The sequence below is a fragment of the Mus caroli genome, chromosome 5 (genome assembly GCF_900094665.2).
Source record: "Mus caroli chromosome 5, CAROLI_EIJ_v1.1, whole genome shotgun sequence".
Lineage (NCBI taxonomy): Eukaryota > Metazoa > Chordata > Mammalia > Rodentia > Muridae > Mus > Mus caroli.
The window spans coordinates 15,657,030-15,680,188 of NC_034574.1; the positions used below are offsets into that span (position 1 = coordinate 15,657,030).

At 45.0% G+C, this 23,159-nt stretch overlaps 1 protein-coding gene across 7 annotated transcripts in view; it reads left to right on the forward strand.

Moving 5' to 3' along the window:
- Magi2 (membrane associated guanylate kinase, WW and PDZ domain containing 2) overlaps positions 1-23,159 on the forward strand; it is a 1,402,993-nt gene that overhangs the window by 1,331,354 nt on the left and 48,480 nt on the right. For 4 of the 7 annotated variants that reach the window (XM_021161942.2, XM_029477266.1, XM_021161944.1 and 1 more), the window contains 2 exons: positions 11,749-11,887; positions 22,103-22,191. In XM_021161942.2, coding sequence (XP_021017601.1) covers positions 11,749-11,887; positions 22,103-22,191 — 228 coding nt within the window. Of the gene's footprint in view, positions 1-11,748; positions 11,888-22,080; positions 22,192-23,159 lie in introns of all 7 variants that reach the window. The other 3 variants (XM_021161940.2, XM_021161941.2, XM_029477267.1) reach the window with 2 other exon arrangements.

A 23,159-nucleotide genomic window follows, 5' to 3' on the forward strand; every position in this document is an offset into this window, starting at 1 on the left:
GGGGCGCTATGGGGGACTTTTGGGATAGCATTGGAAATGTAATTGAGGAAAATATGTAATAAAAATATTAAAAATCAAAAAAAAAAGAAAATGATGCACTGTTTAATAATGTCTCATAGTTCTAAAAGTCAAAAGTCCAATCTGTTTCTCTGGGTTAGAAGGGAGGGATCTAGTTGGCAGCACTGGCTTCTTCAAAGTCTTCCAGTGACAGTGTTCCCTTTTCCAGTGTCCTGAGTCACCTGCTTGCCTTGGCATCTATCCTGTCCCTCGATCCTCAAACCCACCAGTTTAGCATCTTCTCTCCTTTGACCTCTGCTTCTATCCTCCCATCTCTCTGAGATTCATACTCTTGGCACTTCATTGAACCCACCCAGATAATTCAAAATAACCCATCTCATGGGCCTCCAGGTTGGAGTGGATGCAAAGTTCACCTCACTCAGTCGTAGAGTTCTTTTCTAGTGTATGTGAAATGTTAAGTTCAGTCCTTGAAACAGGAAAAAAAAAAATGGGGTCTGGGATATCACTTAGAGCACACAGCCTCATATCTCATCCCTACCCATAGATAGATAGATAGATAGATAGATAGATAGATAGATAGATAGATAGATAGATAGATAGATAGATAGATAGATTTAGATATATAGTAGCTAGATTGATAGGTAGATATTAGATGGATAGTAGGTAGATAGATAGTAGGTAGATTGATAGCTATATTGATAGATGATAGATAGACAGACAGACATTCTGCAATGTCCTTTTCCCGTATAAAGTCACTTATTCACAGATTCCAGGAATTGGAAGTGGAGTGTGGCAAGGGGAAGGGGTGACATGATTCTGTATTCTCTACATAGACAGCTAGATGGTTTTTCTTTCCTTGCTGCTTCCCATATTTGTTCTCTGGGTCTAGCTGAATTTCTCTCTGCAGCTCCAACTCCAGGCAGGCAGCCCCTCTCCCATGCTTCTCCCTTGATCCTGGTAACTTCTCTTTCCTTCCTCATGTCTTTCAGGCTAGAGGTGGGAACAGCACCACTCTCCTGACATGCTGCTGCCTCCTGCCTCTGCAGCCCTTTTTAGTTCCTTCCCATCCACAGCTCTAAAGGAATCCCTTTGTTAAATTTTTCTCAAGACTGTAGCTGGCGGTGGCTATATGCAGCTACCTAGCTTGACACACTGTGTGTATGTATTCTAACCTACATAGGAACCAGGCCAGGTCTAGAATTGGCACACTTGCAGAATGTACATAAGTAAATACAGCATGAAGGATGGTTAACTTCAGCAAAACAGGCATTATTACCATGTGCCAAAGGAGCAGCCATTGCTCGCAGCCCATTTGGTGACCGGGTCTGGAAAATAAGTATATCTGATTAGGCAAGTATGCAGAATGATATTCTGTTTTGCTCCCAATCACATGAAGGGAAGGGAAATGATAGCCCACACACAGTCCACAGTTGAAGACTCCTTGTGATTTTCTTTTTGTTTATTTTTCAATCAACTAGGCAGACTGGCTTCATGACCTAACGTAAGTGATTTCTGAGCAGCAGTAGAAGCTGCCGGCTGGGCTGTCATGAGAGCTTCCCATTCCGGCTCAGGCAGGTGATTTTAAGATATTACCCGGTCTCTTCTTGCCTGAACAGTTAAATGAGCATCTGAAAATGGAATGGGGCTGCTTATATTTTTTTTTCCTTTGTAGAAACTATTTCCGCTTCAACAAGCTTGCCTTTAAACTCTCCGTCTCTGCATTCTATTGCTTGTAGTGATTTCTTTGTATTAACTCAAGGTCTAAACTACCTGCCAAGCACTTGGCGAGCCTCTCTTCCTAAAGATTTCATCTAAAATCATAAAATCAAAATAGCATCCCTGCCCTATAGGAATTCCTGTGTGGCAGTACTTAACAACCCAAAAAGAGTCTTTTGCCTCTCGGCAATATTTCCACAGACAGCACTTGCTCCATTTCCCACCTAACACTCCCTCAATCAATCAGCGGCTTCCCTCCTAGGCTCATTATGCAAAGCCTACAACTGTGTTCCTTCTCTCTCTTCTTCCACGATGAGTATAAGAGAGAGAGGAGGAAGATGATTACTACAATTAGTAATAGATTGCATTTATAGATATGATTTATAGATTATAAGGTACACATGTACATATGCTGTGTGTCATTTAGTCTGGGTCAAAGCAGGTGATATATACAATCAAAGTGAGGTAAGTTCTTATTATAAACCTTAATTAAATCCAGTTTAAACTAAAGGGCGCATTGAAGTATCTGAAAACATCCCTTCCCTCTACCATGTATACATCCAGCTGTTAAATAAATGTACCTGGACATTTCCCCTGTGGCTGGGCCTGTGCTGTTGGAGAGCTTACAGCATTATCTGGGAAAAGGAAATTCTTCTAAAGGAAAGCACAGGAGAGTTACACAGCCAAGGTACACAGCTGAGGCACACAGGTACACAGGTACACAGCCAAGATACACACACAGGTACACAGCCAAGACACAGCCAGCGTTGGTTGGATCCCTGAAGCCCCTCATAGATGATCTGAGAGCTAGGTTGGTCTTAAGGGATGAGTAAGATGAAGCTGTTTGAAGGAATGGGGAAAGCAGCCAGACCGACCATGAAACAGCATCCACAAAAGGACAGATCCTCAGAGTGTCGGGAAGAGATGCCCTGGAGAACATGTGGAAAGCCAGAAGAGAGAACCTCAGAAGTAGGGCAGCAACCACAAGCAAGAGCTTGGCAGAGTAAGATTTATAGACAGTCCAGTGAAGCTCTCTGTATACAAGACTGGAGTCCACAATATGTGCCAGGGGAAATGGAAGCTTTGATGACAAAGATGGAGTTGTCATTTAGAGGTTGGCTGCCTCTACAATCAGAATACTGGATTTTCATTTAATTTCACAATTTTTCCATGTTTAAATTTAGAGGCTTAAAAAAAAAATTAAATGAGAGATGGAGGCTTTTGAGAAGCAGGCACTCCCTGAACTGCTGCCAAGGGCAGCCTGTTAATTAGAACATCCAGCCCTGGCAACACCCTGCTGCAGAGAAACACATTCAAGTCAAAGACTGACGTTTTCTTTAACTGTAACCACATATTTTAAATGAGGAAACCTCAGATAATGAAAGCACAGAAGACGGTGTGCCACCCACAGGTCATGTCAGCCCTCAGAATTACACCATGGCCTGTAACTTCTTAAATCCACTTGTGACCCTCACCTCCACCCTTCCTAGGCTCGTATGTACCAGGTGTAGCTTTGGTCGAGGACTGTGCACATTTGCAAGGCCATTGCACATTTCTGTTAGAATAAACTCCCTTGAGAGATTCTGGCATGTGCCCCTTTTAAATAACTACCAAATCTAGGACACAGTGTAAAGGGGAAGAATCTCGATTTTCAGCATGTACGTTAATTGAGACAAATGAAATTCACAGTTTGAACACTCTCAAATGTTTGTTGCCATTTCCACTTGGGTTTGGAGTTTTGCCTTTGGAAGAACCTGCTGACCTGATGGACTCCTGTCCCAGCCATGTGATGGGTAGCTGCGTCCTCTCTAATTCATTACAGTCAAATGTGAGGAATGAGGTGGTTAACAGAAACCCCTAAGAAAATATGTTCACTGGAAACGGTTCCTAAGTAGCATCTAACAGGACTGGACATGTGTATGCTCAGAACTAAGTGTTTGCCCTGCTATGCTGAAGCCTTGGGCTCTGCTTCTAGCATTTTATAAGGAGGAAGAGGAAGAGGAGGAGGAGGAGGAAGAGGAAGAGGAGGAGAAAGTTGGTAATAACAGGAAGTGTAACAAAGGTTAATCATGAAAACTGCCATTAAATATAAAAGGTCAGTCTGGAGAGGTACCTAGCTAAGAGCACTTTCCACTCTTGCAAATGACCAAGTTTTGGTACCTAGAACCCATATTTTGTCTGGCAACCAACCAGTTACTACAATTCCAGGGGCTTGAATGCCTTATTCTGGACACCACAGACACCAGGCATGCACATAGTTTACATACATATATACATACATACATACATACACACACACATTCACACACAGAGAGACAGGTAGACAGACAAAACACCAATACACTTAAAAATAATATTTTCAGAAATTTAAAAATATATGTCACCGTCAAGTAAGGGGTCAGCCTGTCTCTTCTCCAGCAGGGTTGCCTGTGGCCACCAGCCTCCTCCTGTATGAGCACCAGAAGTGATCCCAGAGCAGTGAAGACCCTAACTTTTTCCCTAGCACCCTTATGATGTCATTCAAGTCAACTTCCCTTCCTCCTCTCAGGCCTTTAGGATTTGTTTCCCTCTAAGAATGTGTCTGATCCACCATTTTGGAGCCCTCATCTGGTTTCCTACCAACACTATAGAAGTCGTATGGCTCTGGAAGTATTCCCAGGAAGTCAGAGTTTTATCCAAGGTGCCCAAAGCTCACACCTGTATATCATGGGAGTGAATGCCTTGGGTGTAACTGCAAAGTGAAGCAAGCATGCACTGCCTCAAGCCTGATTAGCTGAGGGCCTGCCCATCAAGAAGCTGTAACAGACACAAAAGACATAGAGTCACTGTGATGAAACAGCCTGTAAGTGATGCTTAAGGTGACGTTGAGACGGGACCTGAGAAAATTAGCCACAAGTGTGGCCCTCACTCAGACCTTCATGAAGTAGGGACTTGAGATTATCTGTTATCCGTGGGCATACATTTTTTTCTAAAGCCCAGCTTCTCAAGCCAGACTGTAATCTGGGATCATTTCACTCACGAATCATGTAAAATTGGATCTTTTGTGATGTAGTCAGATCGTGGTGTTAACTGATAACAATCCGTTGCCAGCTGGGTGTGGCTGTGCATGCCTTTAATCCCAGCGTTCTAGAAGGTGGAGATAGGCAGATCTCTACGAGTTTGAAACAAGCCAGGTTTACATAGCAATTCCCACTATTAGCCAAGGCCTTGCTCCTGCCCCCCCCCCAAAGTAAGTAGGTAAATAAAGACTGCTAAGCATGATTATGCAGATGGCCACTTCCCTCTACCCCTCCCATCCTTCTTTCCCTCCTTCCCTCCTTCCCTCCATCCCTTCTTCCATACTTTCCTCCATCCCCCATCTCTCTGTCCTTCCAACCATCTTTCCCTCCTTCCTTCCATCTCACTTCTCTTCCTTCCCTCCTCCCTTCTTCCCTTTCTCCCTCCCCTCCTTCCTTTTTTCCCTCCTTTCCTCCATCCCTCATTCCTTCTGTCCCTCCATCCCTCCATCTCTTCATTCTTCTTTCCCTCCATCCCTCCATCTCTTCATTCTTCTTTCCCTCCATCCCTCCATACTTCTTTCCTTCGATCCCTCCTTCCCTCCATCCCTCCTTCCCTCCATCCCTCCTTCCCTCCATCCCTCTTCCCCTACATCTCTCTATTCTTCTTTTCCCATCCCTCCATACTTCTTTCCCTCTATCCCCCCTTCCTTCCATCCCTCCTTCCCTCCATCCCTTCTCTCCATCCCTCTTTCCCTCCTCCACTCCATCCATCCAGCCCTCCTCCCCTACATCTCTCTATTCTTCTTTCCCCCATCCCTCCATACTTCTTTCCCTCCATCCCTCCTTCCTTCCATCCCTCCATCCCTTCTCTCCATCCCTCTTTCCCTCCTCCACTCCATCCATCCAGCCCTCTTCCCCTGCCTTTTCCCTTTCTTGTCTTCCCTGCCCCTCTTCCCCATCAACTGAATTCTGGAATATAATATTTTAAAGATTCTCTAAACACATATGGCAATCTTTAAAGCTTGTTTTAGTATCTCAGTTGAAGACAGCTCTACAGTGGGGGCAAATATAGAAAAAGTACATAGACTCTTTTGGGTCATTTTCTTCATCCTGAAAGACTGAATTTCGTATTAATTTCCCATTTCATGAAACATGCTTTGGGAGTATACACTAGAAGCAGAAGTGAAATTAAATGAGACAGGAAATAATAAGAGATCTTGCGCCAACAAGTCTGTCTCTTTATACATACATGTATAGTGGGTGAAAGTAAATGAAGTCGCATCCCACATTTACTTAGAGGGTTCCAGTTAAAATGATTACACATGCAACTGGATTGGAATGAAAATGGAAATTCAACCTTTCTGTCATTCATACTGGCACAGGGAGGGACCGGAATCTCCATGCAGGAGCTGGACTGCTGCTTCCTCTTGACCTAGCTCCAAATGAGCTGGTCCATTTTACAAGGTACCCAACCACCCTGTGTAACTATGACAAAGTGAATCCATCCTATTACTTAAACACATCCACCCCTAAAGAATTTTTTCCCTACATTTAGTAATATCTTGAATATTCTCAGACTCTTGTTGCTCCAATAAGGAAGGAAACCAGGGTCTGGAGAGGAATCTCAGGATGGCATTATGCTTATGAACAGGCATGAGGCCTGATCTCAGATCCCAGTGCCAATGTACAAAGTCCAGGCACAGGGTTTACACCTGTAATCCCAGTGCTAGGGGCACAGAAACAGGATTCCTGGGGTTCCTGGACAGCCAGGCTAGCCATCAATGAACTCCATGTTCAATGAGAGACCCTATCTCAGAAAATAAGATGAGGAGCAGCTGAGGAAGACCTCTGAACATACAGACATCATATACAGAAACCTACATATACAGAAACCTACATATACACAAACCTACATATACACAAACCTACATATATACAAACCTACATATACACAAACCTACATATACACAAACACACATATACACAAACACACATATACACAAACCATACTAACACACTCACAGGGGACGGGGTCAGCAACTATCTCTCACCCATACCCTGGAACGAGATGTGGGAGATATTGAAAGCCACACACGAGATGTGGGAGATATTGAAAGCCACGTAGACGGGGACAAAGGAACCTTGATTGAAGTGGTAGCAGCATCATTCTCTTCTTTTGATTGGACCCTACACAGAGCCCTGGAATTGTGAAAAGTCTGCTGGGCAAAGCAGACCCCAGACTCCTACAAACTCTGGTGATACGATACCATCCTAGGTCTCCCCTGACATTTGCCCAACTGTGTGCAGCTCCTGGAGCCCGTGCTTCTCCACTTCACACACCGTTTGCCAAAGTCCTCCCTCCTCTCCCACACTGCTGCCGCAAAAGGAGAAAATACAACTAAACACAGCAGAGGAGATGATCATGCGTCTAAGCCTTCCTGTGTTCACATACAGGCCAGAATGCCAAGGGCACAGCCCAGCACGCCTTCCACGCTTCTTCTTACACGTGATTCTGTGTTGAACTTCCAGCTTCAAGGCAGCAGCATCAGATAGTTAATGCTGGCTGCCAGGGTCTGATTTTGGAGGCACTGGAAACACTTTATTCACAAGTACACATTGTGACACACCCCAGTCTCTCCCTTATTAGCCCCTGTACCTGTGTCCCCAGTGCCTCCTAAGGTTGGTGCTATCACAGGGCTCTGGCAATTAAAGAGTAGGAAAGAAGTGTTACCTAAAATCTTAGGGAGTCCCAGCAAAGCCATCACATGACACCAGAGAGATCTGGGGGGACCCCCCCCCACTTCTTGAGGCTGTAGTCTCATTAATGAATTTGGGTACAAACTCAAAGGCAAGATGGAGAACAAATAGACTCAAACAGAAGCCTGAGGACAATGCATTAATGTTTAAAGGGAACACTCCTCGCACCCCCACCCGCACCCCCACCCGCACCCCCACCCCCACCCCAGGGAAGGCAGGTGTGAGTGAGATCCCACTGCCTAGGCTGGCAGGATGGGCGGGCACTACTGACTCAGTGGTCAGCCACACAGAGGGCTGAGTGTTAAACTATACTTAGGTTCAAACCAGCATTCAAAAGAAAAATACAGAAGGGGGTGGGGAAAGAGGTGGAGGAGGAGGAAGAAATAAGTCATGCCTAGACCCAGCCAAGCCAAGGCTTTTTATAGGGACTGCGTTGGAGGTGGGTGGATATTCTGGGGACGAAAGGTGTACTATCTTAAGGGTAACCTGCCTTCTAGGGAGTCTTTCCAAGACAGATTCCTGACCTACCCCACTGAATTAACATTAAGGAAGGAGATGAGGGCATGTCTCCACCTAAAGGCGGTGTCTCACATGGACTTAGGTGGATAATGTGACAGCCCCAGGCTCACCATATCAACCTCCTGCCTTCCCTGTCCACTCAGGGAAACATCTAACTACCAGCCTGCTTCCCCATCAGCTTACTCCCTGCTTAAAGTGTGCTCAGTGCCCAGACAAACCCCAAATCCCTAAGTGGTACACTGAACTCTGAACATTCCCGAGAAACGGAATGCTCTCAGATACTCAGGTCTCATGTAAGATGCTCTCGTCTAGAATGTGTTATTCTACCTTCATCTGGGCAGCTACTCTTAACACATCATAACTCAGTGAGATGTTGTCACCACCAAGAAGTCCTTCCTGGCAACCTATACACACCATTCTGGGGTCAACATCTGTCTCTGAACCCTTAGTAGTTGATGGACACAAGTGCCATAGTCAAGATACAGTGAATATTGTCATCTTGACACTCTTCTTCAACCAGACGAGAACATGTTGCAAACAGAAACTGTAACATTTGACTCTGCATTGCCAGTGGATTCTCTAGCCCATAGTAAGTGTTCATTAAAAGCTGCTTACTGAATGAAGACGTTCAGAGTCTTGGGGGAAGGAGAGTTACAAACCTCTAACAGAGGGAGAGCCATGACTAATGCAGAGACTAGAAACCTCTGCTTCAGAAGGCCGAGAGGTTATGGAAGGCACCCTAGAAAAGAAGATGTTTAAGCTGGGCTTGAGACATGCTGGGCTGTGAGAAAGAGAAGGCAAAGAGAATCTTGATGCCTCAGTCAGCATAATGCTCCTCCTTAGGAAGACTGGCTGTGCTGAAAACTGGAGCAGAGAGGGGTCCGAGAACATCGTACTGACCCAGGCACAGGCCAGAGTTGAGCTGGTACACCCCTGGATGGAAGAGAGTTGGAACAGGTGCTGAGGATCCACGGTTTGTAAAAGGCATCTTGGGGCTGAGAGATGGCTCAGCAGTTAAGAGCACTTATGGCTCCTGCAGAGGACCGTACTTCAGCACCCAGTACCCATGCCAGACGTGCACAACCACCCATACTTCCAATGATAGGGTATCCAGTGCTCTCTCCTGTCTTCAACAGATTCCACACACGCATGGCACATGCATACACTGAGAGTAAAATCATAATGAACTCTTATTTTTAAGCAGGCCAACATGAGCCCACACCTCTGGCTTACGTGAACCGTGATACCTGTAAGGGTAGCTAGCACCAATGGGAACACAGCTCCACACTGTCACCCCCGGCAGCCTACGGTACAGCCTCAATCCAAGAACCTCAACTCAAGCAAACCCAGGATTCTTGGTTTCAGAAAAGAACTTCAAGATGAGCCATTAGGAAGCTGAGTTTTGGGGGGGGGGGGGCGGTTTAAAATAGAATGGCATCGAGAACACAAGAGAGTATGGATACAGGCTTCTCAAAGAAGAGGCAAGGTTTATTAAATGGCACTTTTGGTGTAGATTTTAAGCAAGGGGATTAAGAGGAAGATGTTAAAGGAAAAGATTAAAGCATCCTAGTGTGGTGCTCTCGAGGGAGTCTCAGTTACCTGTCTTAGCTGTTGGCATACAGCGTCACAAAGGGCTTCTAGGCAATTTCCTTTCTTCTTTTCTCTTCTGACAAGTGAGATTACAGGGTGGCTCCAGCGCCCCCTCCAGGGGGTTATAATCTGATAAAGTGAAACCAGGAGCCAGCAGGGTTACACAGTCAGGATGTATGCTTTGCTATAAATGGGACGCCTCGTGAGAAGTGGTTTCATAGGTAGAAGGCCAGAAGAATCCTAACCCTAAAGGGTTAGGAAATAAAAGAGAATCTGCTTTGGGGGATATTGGAAAGTTTCTCTGCTACTGAGATGCCTCCTGGTTATCCGGGTGAAGGTGGCCGATAGCCAGCTGAACGTGAGTGAGAAGCACAGAGAAAGAAGCAGGGGCCTTCTCCATGGGGCTGTGTTGAGCCTTTAGTTTTCCATAAGTGAATGGCATGCCCTAAGGTTTCCACTATGGGTGAAGACTCCATGGGGTGGGATAAGTGTTCCCACTTTTGCTGGCAAGTTAGATGCATAGCCCTCACAAGTCACTTGACTCCAGGATATAGCTTTTGCCTCACAGGAAAAGGTGATAGTTAAGGAAACATGAAGAGAGACTGTCTTAGTTAGCATCACTATTGCTGGGATGAACACCAAGACCAAAGCAACTTGGGGAAGGAAGAAAGGATTTACCAGGCTTAGTCCATTTTCACATCAAAGAAAGTCATTACAGGAACTCAGAGCAGGAACTGGGGGCAGGAACTGATGCAGAGGCCATGAAGGAATGCTGCTTACTGGCTTGCTCCCAGTAGTTTGCTGAGCCTGCTTTCTTCTAGAACCCAGGACTACCAGCCCAGGGGTGGCACCACCCACAGCAATCATTAATTAAGTAAATGCCCTGCGGCAGGATCTTATAGAGGAGCATTCTCAGTTGAGTTCCCTTCCTTTCCGATAACTCTAGCTTTAAGTTGACCTAACACTAGCCAGCAGAGACATTAACTTTCCGTTTAGTAAAAGTTAGGCTTGTGAGTTATTCTTTGTAATATGGATGCCACAAAGATGATGTCACCCTCTTCCACTGCCCCAAACCTGTGCCTGGAAAGGCCACCAAACTCAAGAATAAAATGCTGCTATGACCGCAACTACTTGCTCCACCGCTGCTCAGCACGCTCAGCTGTAGATTTTTCTTGGCTCTCTCTGCTTTATAGATATTAATTAGAGTGAGATCTTCTTTGTTTGAGAAACCATCTATGCTAGGAGGTGATGGCACAGGCCTTTAATCCAAGCACTTGGAGTCAGAGGCAGTCAGGTCACGTCCAGCCTGGTCTACAGTACAGCTCCAGGACAGCCAGGGCTACACAGAGAAAGCCTGTTTCAAAAGAAACCCAAAAAGAGAGAGAAATCATCTATAATACATTTTTTTTTGCAAAGCAACTCATTGTGTTTTCCCTGGCTAATTAGTCTTAAATAATTTGTTCTGAAATTCAATATATTTTAATTCAAAGGCCCCTGGCAATAATGGTCCTCTGGGAATTACATAATCCGTTTGTGGTCGAAGCTCTTTATACCCTACTATCTACTAACAAAAGCTAAGCGGGAACAGCTTATGGAGCACAGGCATTTTTGACAACTGCAGAGGGAATGATGCTTCACCAAGCATCTTCTGGCAACCAGGTGTGAGCGTGCAAGCATTTCGCAAGGGCATTAGTCATGTGTAGAGAACAGAGGGTCTCATTTTCAAGTCAAAGAACAGTGATAGAGAACTCATCGTCAAACTGGAATATCAACTAACCACTGCTAACCACGAAGGTAATATTGCAATAGCACCCAGGGAAATGCAAATGATGCACAGCAAAACCTTGTCAGAGAAGCACAGAGACTAACCACTCCATCCAGTGTGCTAAACGGATACTGCACAAAGCCAAAAGCTGACAGTGTGATCAATGCAAAGCCTTAGAATATTTGCTTCTTCACTCAGACAAAGCTGCCAGGGTAATGAGCATTGTAATATCAGAGCGACAGCTTCTGATCAAGAGAGTCAGATTCAGGGAGTAGCCAGGGATGAGGCTCTCCAGAGGGTCAGCTTGGGTGCTCTTTGGAAACGGGACGCTATTTGAATAGTTGGAAATGCAAACCATCTTTTCCTTTTTTCGTTAATTGACAGGTAGGAGATCAGATCATTGAAATAAATGGGGAAAGCACACGCGACATGACCCATGCCAGAGCAATAGAACTCATCAAGTCTGGAGGAAGAAGAGTGCGGCTGCTGCTGAAGAGAGGCACGGGGCAGGTCCCGGAGTACGGTGCGTTTCACACTTTCCTTCGTCTGTGCTCTGCATTCTCTGTGTCTTAGAAATATATACCGCACCTGCGGGCTACCGCTACCAAACTAGGTATTTACTTTCAGTAGATCAATAAGCACACATGTCAACTTAAGCCCAAGATGTGTGTGAGTGTGTATGAACCCTCTCTTTACCTCGTGAAGCTAGGCAATGTTTATTGTAGCAAACGTGTGGTCTTACAGGGCATCTCTGAGCGTGCAGGGAGAGCCAGTACCACTTATATGTGGGAATCTTTATTAATTTGACTGATGGTGCTCTGTTCATTTGAGTCTGCAGTAATTTACCTTTTTTTTTTTTTTTTTTTTTTTTTTTTTTTTTTTTTTTTTTTTTTTTTTTTCTGGAATCCACACATGCTTTAGACTGCCCTATAGGATTAGTAAACTGGGCCAGAGAATGAGCCAGAACCAATCTTCAGGGTGTGGAATTTAAAATGCTAACTTCAGCTCATTCCATAGCTGCATTTCCCTGGCATTTAGAGATTGTTCCAGAAAAGAAAAGAAAAAAATTCCCATGCTGTTTTCGTATTCTTTTTTTTTTTTTAAGGATTTATTTATTTATTATATGTAAGTACACTGTCTTCAGACACTCCAGAAGAGGGCGCCAGATCTCGTTACGGATGGTTGTGAGCCACCATGTGGTTGCTGGGATTCGAACTCTGGACCTTCGGAAGAGCAGTCGGGTGCTCTTACCCACTGAGCCATCTCACCAGCCCCTCGTATTCTTTTGAGGAAGGATTTTCATTACTATTTTTTCTATAAAACAGGGCGTTTAATTGGGGACTTACTTAAAGTTTCAGAGGGTTAGTCCGTTATCATCACGTCAGGGTCACGGTGGAAGCGTGGCGGCACTCATGGCCCTGGAGCAGTATCTGAGAGCTACATTGTGATCTGCAGGCAGAGAGGAAGAGTGGGTGGGGACAGTGGGAGAAAGGGGGAGCTAGAGCCTGGGTTGAGAGCATCTCTAAAGTGCATTTTAAATCATAGTTTGACTTCAAGAGTCTTTAAAGTTGTTGTTTCCCACAAGCCTGTTCCAGGCATCCCAGTCAGTGTAGATGGCACACAACTGAGCAGATCTCACATGAAAGCCTCAAAGCCTGAGCTAGTCTGTAAAAATATTCTGAGGGCCCAGGGACATGGCTCAGTGTGACACACACCAGCCCTGGGCTCTATCCCTACCTAGCGCCTTAAGAAACAAAATAGAAACGTTTTCCAGGGAGCGTCAAAGACAGACAGCAGTGAGGAGACACACGGAATTACTCTTCAGAATATCACCAGGAGCTAAGTGCAGGCCCCCAGGGATCCCTTCATACATGTCAGCTACATAAAGTGATCCACCTCCACCACCACCCCATTCCCTACCCAGAAAATGTCCTAAAATATATCTTTCCCTATCGAATAACGTTCTTCATATATGCTATCTAAACAACTACTAACGCCTCCTTATTAGTAGGGCAGTTCAGTGCCCGGATCTCAGCTAAAATCTCAACATTCGAAGACCCTCGGAGAGACCACTGTGTCTTCGAAATTCCCTGCATAAAGAGCTAGGAGGCCCTGTGGTCAGTGAGCAAAAAAAACTCCCAGTGGCTCTGCGGGGCCAGCTCTATGCCCAAGGAACCCCACCATTCCCTGTTCCTACCCACGATGCTTGGATCTAATAAACTATTCTTAAGTATTGATATCAGCAATGAGTATAGGCTTGATCAATGACACCAACATCAATTCCTTTGTGATGGATCTGAACTCCTAGAATAGGATGAGGTTAATATCCTAGAGCATCAGCTGATCCAACAATAAATACCAAAGGGACCTGTGAATTCTGTCACTTCTAAAATCAGACCTCATCTTAAAGGTGTATTTCCCTCCACAGCAAGACTTGACTATTACCTAGCAAGCAATTTCAAAGTCGCTCCCATTCTTCATACTCAAGTCAATCTTTTCAAAGTTACTCTGGCCTGTTTCACTGTCCTCGGCCTCTTGCTCATTTTAGAAACACTGTTTGATCCATGCCTTCGACACACAACACACCAGCTGCTTATGTACAGGGAGAAGTTAGAACAACCCTGCCTCATAGCCATGCACTGCCCCTTAATTCTACTAGCGGAAAACACAAACACGTGGCATTGGAACAAGACAGATACCCAAGACCCCGTCAACATAGCTGGCTCAGTTATATTCTCAAAGTAACCAACATAGAGCATCTCTTAAATGTCTGGGCACCCTTTTGAGGGTCTCCATATCGATATTATTCACTGCTATAGTTTTACAGATTTTGCTCTCAGTGAATTTTTTTTCCCCAAATTAAACGTCCAGTTACACGTGCCAATGATGTCAGCACTCACTAGCTTGTAAGATGTGGACTTTGTAAAGTTAGTTTAGAGATGACGAAACAAAAGGAAAAATGGGGTGAAGAGACACCCACTAGTGAAGCAGAACAGACACAAACTCAGCAGATCCTAGCCCTTCAGGAATTTGTAAGCTTAACAATGAGCCTGGTGCATGAGGAGTGAAGAAGACCAGAGAATCACCTCTGCTTTGATGATAATGCCACCCAGTGGCTCTGCTGGAATTTCATAGTAACTAATGGCGGGGCTCAAAGGTCCCCCGGTGACGCCTCACTCCTTCATCCATAGATTTGCTAGGAGAGCTTCTGGGACATAGAGTGCAGCTACAGGGAGACACAGCAGTCATTCAGGACAGATTCAGGCAGTTTCTGGATGCATCAATATCCAGACACCCTCTGATGCTCACGCTTGCTCTTCCATGATGAGTCACCAGATTGTAATTCGCCCCAAGCAACAGAAATATAGCTGTGGACCCAGGGAATCCATGAGCATCTCAGGACACATGATTTTCACTGGGGCAGGCAACCCCTGCTTAGCACATCCCAAAATTCTTGCCTCCTGGAAGGAAAGCAGATGTCGCGAATACAAAGGTGTCATTTGTATCATCCATTTAAGGGGCTCGTGGCTGCTCAGCGCTCAGCACAGAGCTCATGTTCTTAGCATAGCAGATGATTTATAGCCATGTTGCTATCATGTAGCCACCCCCATGAGCTGGCATGTCTAAGCAGCATGGTCCCCGGCTGGCTGTGTTAACTCTGCTCTGCATCAGGAGCAGACCAGAGACATGGCTACATTCACGGCTGCATAAACGACCCCAATATACACACATAAACATATGGTCAGGAACAGTGCCTCCAGAGTCAGTATGATATAGGCTGTATCGTGAAACTAATTTGTTGTTGCTGTTGTTGTTCTTTAAGATAAACCAGAATGCATTTTTTTTAATAAAACACTCCTGAGAACAAGATAGCGGCAGTAAGTAATAACACAAGAAAATACTTTCGCCAAAAGATAGAATCAGGAATGTAATCTAGTTTGGTCAGCAATAGCTAATCACAGGAAAATGATTTTTTTTTCTTGTCAGGTATTAATTTAAGCCTGTGTTCTTCCTTTGTTTGCCTCTCAAGATCCTAAACTTGGCTCACTCCTTAAGAGATAATCAAAGGGAGATATCAGGGTCCCACAGAGGCATATTTAACCTCTCAGGGACACTTGAGACTTAAGCTAGCCTAGGAAAAAGTCAATGAGGATGAAAAGGTCTAGCCAACTGTGAGGGCCAAGTGTTAAGTCATTCCACCCATGTGCCTTCCACAACTTACAGAACGGCTTTGAAATGGAACCCTTATCTGGACTTGGGAACTTGTCAAGGAAAAGCTGATCTCAGTCAAGCAAGAGAGGCACAGAAGCACAGCTCTTGAGTTCTTAGGGCAATCTGTGACAGAGAGATAAATGCTGGTACAATTGAAAAGGAGAGAAAAAAAAAGCAGCCAGAGCGATGTGTCAGATCATTGATGAAGCAAAATCAGAGCTACTCCAAGTGAACAGAGGAAGGAGTGAGCTCTCTGCAAAGAGCCAGCCATAATTACCATGAGACGGGTGGCCAGGTGACACCTCAGCCCGCAGCAGAGGGATAAGTCAACAGGAGCATCACGAAGGTCATGGCTGAATACAGGCTGCAGACCAGCTGCAGAGGGAGTCAGAAAATAATAAGGGCTTTGAAGGAGAAGTTGCTTTCACAATCAAGTCCTTGAAAGGGAGATAGGCTCTTCAAGTGCAGTCCTCGGGATAAGAATTTGTTGATTATAAACCTAGCGGAAAGTGTGAACGCCTCATCCCTTGACATGCCTCTCAGCCGCTGGCAGGAATAAAGACACTTCCCTCCATCTACTCAGAGGGCAAGGATGAGCACCCAACTCGGGTCCTTGGCAGCACGGGGAGCTTCTATCGAAATGAAATGAACCTAAAGAGGGTAGGAAGAGGAAGTGCTGCCACTTCTTAGCTGTAAAAACTGCCCAGGAATAAATTAAACAAATTAGCTCCCTGCCTTGAAGTACAGGTGTCCTTCATTAACATTCAAGGCCTGGCATACAAAGTGAACACATACTTGACTGGCAACCCAGCCAGCCAGATCCCAGGTACATGTAAGTGTCCTTGGATTAAAACATTCCAGAATATCTCACACAGAAGTGGAGCATTTCCCTCCGGTATATTTGCTGTTCCAAATGAAGCAAACACGCTTTTCTGCGGTGGTGGGTCGGCACTCTGCCGTGCTCACTCTCCCAGAGAACCAGGGGGAAGCTCTTTATGTGCAGAACACTGAAGTGGGTCCAGATGCCAGTGGGAGACAGGGCAAGATGGAGGAGGTCATGCAGGATTCGAAGGATGAAGCTGAGTTCTCACATGTGAGCAGCCCAGCAGCCAGCAGCACCAGGCCACATGAAGGGAAAGACATAGCCAATTATCTGAACAATACTTCTAACTACACTTTCAAAGTGAATCGTATCCTTAAAACTCTTCTAGGGGGAGAAGAGAACCTATTTGTGTCAATAGCTGCCCCTGAGGAAACGAATTGACTAAGTAGTTGTTAAGTTAAAAAATCTCCCTTTAGTCAATAATTACAATGACTTATGACAATCATATCAGAACACCCTGCCCTGCAGAACTTGTTTTGCCTTTAGTTGGATACTCATTTGCTTATTCTTTTCAATTATATATATATATATATATATACATACATATATATGTATATATACATATACACAAATAGTATAAGCATATCTTCATATTCTTATTTGTAGTTATTTGACCAGTACTCTCTTTCACTCCCTGACCAAAGATAAACTCAAGGAAATATGACTTTACCAAATATTGCATGTGGGACAGATCCTGGAATAACATCATTGGTTGACATTTAATTAATAGCCCCGCAACCAAATCAAAATTTACTGAGCACCTACTACGTGCACAGCACTTCGTAGGCACTGAGGGTAAGATGCAGGGTTGCCCTCAGGGAACTGACGTTCGGACAGTGAGGACACGTGGAAAGGCCTGTCTCCAGCAGAGTGGCAGCTGAAGAAAAAGCCCAGGAGAATCTGCTCTTAGGAACAAAAAAAAAAAAAAAAAAACTAAACTAAAATAGGCTTATTAATTATTCATAGAACTTAATAAGCACTTCCAGGGCATTAGGAATTCTTGAAGAGCACTTGGACTCTTTGGTCTGTTAAGCATTTCCTTTGTAATAGTCCTGCTAATATAACTTGTACTTTCTCTGAAGGAAAGCCTTGCTGAGTCTGGGTGAACCTCCTCCCAGACCTGATGTGAATTACCAATTCCAAGCTGGTGAGTCAGAGCTGATCCAATCCACTCACTCGCTCCTCACAGCTCTGTGGCTTGCAGCCGGGTCAGGAACCCCCAAGACTGATACCAGGTGCTGGGGTTCAGTGTGCTCCTCTGCCCCATGATGATGGACAATAGGAGAGCCATTGCTTCTCCTGACACACCAAAGTGGCACTCTCTGGAGCCATGGGTGGACCCAGCGCCTTTGCACAGTTCACTTTGCTTATTCTATAGGGCAAAGAGAGCCTTGCCGGTAATAAATTCTCAAATTTAATTCCATCCTCTGGCATCCGTGGCTGAGCGCATCCTCTTTTTCCATGGGCACCTCCACAAATCACTCAAGAACACCTCGTGCTGAGTAAGAGAAACTGATAAGGCACCTGAATGGGCTTCACACTGCAGCCTTGAGGCAGGCCCTGGGATATACTGACACACCACACCAGCACCATTTGTAAGCCCCCACACATTAGACTACATACACAGTAAAGAAGGGGGCATTTAGCATCCCTGAAGTCCCAAATCCATCCATTCTGAAAAATCAAGAAGTATCTTTGCCAAGCCCCTTTGAAAAGAATCTCCACAGGTGTACTGGAAAAGCTAAAGACCCCTCCTGCCCAGCACCCCACCCAGAAGAGCGGACTTGAGGGTCCTTGCCTCTGTATAAAGCTGAGCCCGATGCCAGAAGTCCAAGAGCAGAGGCAGCTAGCTCAGGGGAAACACTCCTCAACACTGAGCTGTGGGCTGGGCCTCAGGGAGGCCCCCAGCTCCAGAAGATGTTTCTTTGGCAGGGAAATTGGAGGTAGGAAGAGGAGACCACAAGCAAGACCAAGACCAAGAGATCTAGAAAACCCCATGTTTGTTGGTAGGAAAAAAAAAAAAAGGAACTTCCTTAAGGGTACTGAAGGCCTGATGGCACCAGGCTATAATCCCAGCAACTCTGTGGGCAGAGACAGGAGAATAACAAGTTCAAGGCCCAGTGGGGCTATAAAGCAGAAGGCCGCATGAGCAACTTGGGAAGACCCTGTCTCAAAACGGAATGGGAGAGATTTAAGGTTATAATGCCTTGGGAGAGTGCTTGCCTAGCATGTGTGAAGCCATGGGTTCCCTCCTCAGCACTGTAAGCCCCCCCCCCACACATATGCACACGCACATGCACACACACACACATACGAATTTTCTCTTACTGTTCTTTTGTTTTCCATTTCTTGCCTTCTTGTCAATCTGAGAGTGGTTTCCATTCTGCCTGTGAAGGCTCTGGTGCTGTGGCTCACAGCCAAGCAAGAGTGCTGATTCCAGACAAGCGTCCAGCCCCTGCACTACACAGGTCAAAGAGTTGGTGCCACACACCAAAACTGTCTGGTTTTCTCTTGTCCAGAAATAGAGACACTGCAAGAAAAGGTTTTGATCTTTATAAAAGAATTTGCCAACATAGCTCTGCTGTCCAGGACCTCAAGGCAAAGCCAAGCCAACATCTTAAGACATTCGTGGACGGTCTAGCCACTACCAACCAGCAAATACCAGCTCTCAAAGCATGTCCTCAAAAGCACTTGCACTTGTTTCCCAAAGTCCAGAAACCTGCCAGAGGTCATTTTTAAACCAGAATACTGTGAGTCCTAGCCTCTGTGTGTGTGTGTGTGTGTGTGTGTGTGAGAGAGAGAGAGAGAGAGAGAGAGCCATAGACCCATGTGTATGTACATGTGTGAGCCAGAAGAGAACACCCAATGTCCTGATCTACCTTACTTTTGAGAGACAGGCCTAGCAGCCCAAGGCCCCAGCAATATTCCTGTCTCCCCAGTACAGAGTGAAGGGGAGGGTGTGGGGCAGGGTGTTAGAGGCACTACAGAGACATGCCTAGCTTTTCACCTAGGAGCCAGAATCCAAACTCAGGTCTTCACTCTTACAAAGCACGTGTTCTTACCCACTGGGATTTCTCCCCAGCCCCTCAATCTTTTCCTTTGTTCTTGATTCAGGGTCTCATATATCCCAAGTGGCCTTAAACTCACTGTATAGGCAAAGATGACCTTGAACTTCTGATCTCTCTGCCTCTGCCTCCCAGATGTTTGTAAGTATGCACCACCACACCAGGTTTGGGGGAATCAAACACAGATCATACTAGGCAACTCTGCCGAGTGAGCTGCCAACCTAACATTAAATTATTATTATTTAGCCAGGCGTGGTGGCTCACGCCTTTAATCCCAGCACTTGGAAGGCAGAGGCAGGCAGATTTCTGAGTTCGAGGCCAGCCTGGTCTACAAAGTGAGTTCCAGGACAGCCAGGTTTACACAGAGAAACCCTGTCTCGAAAAACCAAAAACGAAAAAAAAAAAAATTAAAAAAAAAATCACTATGATTTTTGATTCATTTCAGCACATAGACAATTTGAAAGAGAAGTACAAATACTTCCCATATACTTCTTGGCCCCACCCAGGCACAGGGCCCATCACTCTTTCTCTTTGTTACAGGTGCTGAACCCACACATCACTGCAACCCAATGGCTATTGATTGGGTTGGAGTTCACCTTCAGCGCTGTCTATTTTCTGGGGTATAACAAGTGGATAATGGCATCTGCAATGTCTGCCTCCCTCTTCTGCCCCCTGCGAACTCTTCTCTTTGCACCGCCTTCACACTGCCAACAGAATTTTGTTATCCACAAACTCTGAGCGCTGCTTTCATGTCCTGTCCTTACAAAGACTTCCTAATGTTTCTTTCGAACTGAATTCCTTCGATTGGGATCAAAGATAACAATCATAAATGCCTTACTCTGGGCCTAAACTATATAGTCTAATTTTAAGAAAATTTCTAAACTTTTGAGAGTCACATAGTCTTCCACACAGTGCTTAGAGAAAAAAGAACTTAATAGGACAAACACAAGCTCTTGACACTGGACAGCTGTTAACCGTGAAGTGGCTTGGACCTTGCCTGGCTGCTTTTCTATTTGCAGAAAGATCCCTTGTCTCTTGGTAGAACACTCTATAATGCGTGCAGCCAATGCCAGGGTGGTGGGGTTTAGAGCTGGGCACAGCCTGTTACGAGAGGTGCACTGATATTCCTTGCACACACGGTGTGCAAAGCTCTGCTTCACATCTCCCTGTAGCTCCCACTCCTGCCTTCACAGTGCTGTACCCTGCCATGTTTTTGGCTCTTTTCTTTCAACTTCTGGGCCTAGCTAGCACATATGTTTCCAAGCCAACTAAAGGCCATGTTTGAAACCCAGAGAGAGCCTTCTCTGTGTGACACTGAAGCAGCTTGATCATTTCCACATGAAATTACTTGCTTCTTGGCAGCGCTAAATGGTGAACTCAATTAGTAAATCCTGAAATTTAATTTCCACTTAGGGCATCCATTGTCAAGCACTGACTTCCTGACCACAGGGTGGTTCTTCTCTGTACTTAACCCACTGTGTTAGGTATGTCTCCCACTGTATCCCTCTGCTTCCATACACAGAACATGCTAGATAAAACACTCCCATCACACAATCCAAAACCAATGTGGGGTCCTGGTTCATTCTGTATGGGAAAGCCAGATCCCATGGAGGGAGTGAGCTGTATACAGAGGATGTCATCAGAGGTCTCTGACAAAGATGACAATAGCTACAACATGTCTGAGCTCCATGCACTAAGTCCTTTGGATAGCATTAACCTCATAGCCAGCCATACCCATCTCTCACACCATGTCAGCAGAGAGAACACGAGCAGGCATTGTGGGGCCTCTTATACCTTGGAGATTATCAACCCGACTATTCTAGAATTTCTAGTAGCCATGACTGTGTAGGTAAAGAACTTCAGCCCAGCCCATCAGCTGTAGTTGGCAAAACCAAGGGGTTGTGGGCTGATTCGCTGCTGTTACAGGCCGGCTGGAGAGCAGAGGCAAGCCAGTGACCAGCGGTGTGGAACGGCCAATGTGCTGCTGCCTTTTTTTTTTTTTTTTCTGCTTTTTTTTTTCCTAGAAAGCAATTATATCCAGCAAGTCAACTGTAAACTTTGAATGTAAATAAGCAGAGCACTATAGGCGAGAACTGTAAGGATTTATTAGAACGTTAGAAAAATGAAACTGTGAATATGGGAAGTCCATGCCCATATCTTACAATTTCTTAAATTTAGAAACAATTACTATAACTGATTCTCAAATGACAGCTGGTATCTCTAAGACATCCATTATTATGAGAAAAAGAAACATTGTAAGAACTCTGGCACTGCCAGCTCAAATGTTATCCATATTTGTGCCTCCTTAGAAGCACCTCAGGATGCCCTCAATATTTTTGGGGAAAAAAAATATCTACTCTTGAAATATACGTATAGCTTGATCTTTCACTAATTTCACTTTGTTGCATGCCTGATAGGGTTAGCTTTACTTAAAGTGTTTATTCTTACTGCCTAGGTCATTTTTATTCAACTGCTCTAAACTTACTAAGCAATCTTGACTCTAACAGTTATAATGTCTTTGTCTCTGGTTCTGTTAATTCTAATGATTGGTCCTAGGCTGTTCCTCCCCTTCCTTTAGGAATGGTACCTTCCAGCCTCTCCATGTGCATGAAAAGTGACAAGCATGGGTCCCCATATTTCTACTTACTGGGCCACCCTAAAGACACGGTTTGTAAACTCTGCATGGATATTATCTTTCTCTAATGATGCTTGGTTTGCATATGTTTTTAACTGATCTATAATGCATTCTCTCATAGTAGCTTGTCTAATTGCTGCTAGAGTTCTGGAGAACGTTTGTAATTGAGACCTTGTAAGTCATAAGGCTGCAGTTAAGGGTTCCTGAGAATCTGAGCTGCCTTACACTTTAGGGAGACCAGTCTAGGATGCCCCTCATGGGAGGAAATGTCCGAGGGAGATCAACTCTGCACTCACTGAGTTCTGCCACACACACACTTGGGCCTCCTGGATGTCTCTTTAGTTTTTCATAAGCCAAATATGCCAATGCAGCCTTTTATGAGATAGAAGGAGCCGCTGTTAGTAGACCCTCTGACCTAAGAACTCTGCACTCTACCTAGCATCGGCAGTATTTCCCAGCCTGCTTTATGGAAGTCAGGACTATCCAGATCTTCCTTCCTCCATACCCTGCGGTATGCCATGTTTAATGGGAAATGTTTTTTTAAAGTACTTGTGATTATTTATGAACCAGTCATGAGTTTATGTCCAGACAGTATTTCACTATTTGTAAATGAATATTTCCAGGTAGTGACTTCGTGTCAGTTTAACATTTGGTGAAAATTCTTACGGAGAGCAAAAGTATGTTCCACAGACATAAACAGGATGGAGATGGCAGCCTTGTCACTATGGGTCAAGCTACAAGTAGTTGCCTGTTCCACGTTCCCACTGGCAAGTCTTACAGGGCTGTGGTTGGAGCCTCACTTTAATTGGGCTGGGGCTTTAAAATGTCATTTTGGCTTGCTAGCAGCAACTAAAGCTCACTCTCAGTCCCCACAGGTGGCCATGTGAGAGTGACCCACAATGACATACGTCTCAGCTCTGGTTTGGCTCTGCCCGTTTATACTGCTGTGGGCATGGCTAAGCATCTCGTGCCAAATTCTTTTTTTTTTTTTTTTTTTTTT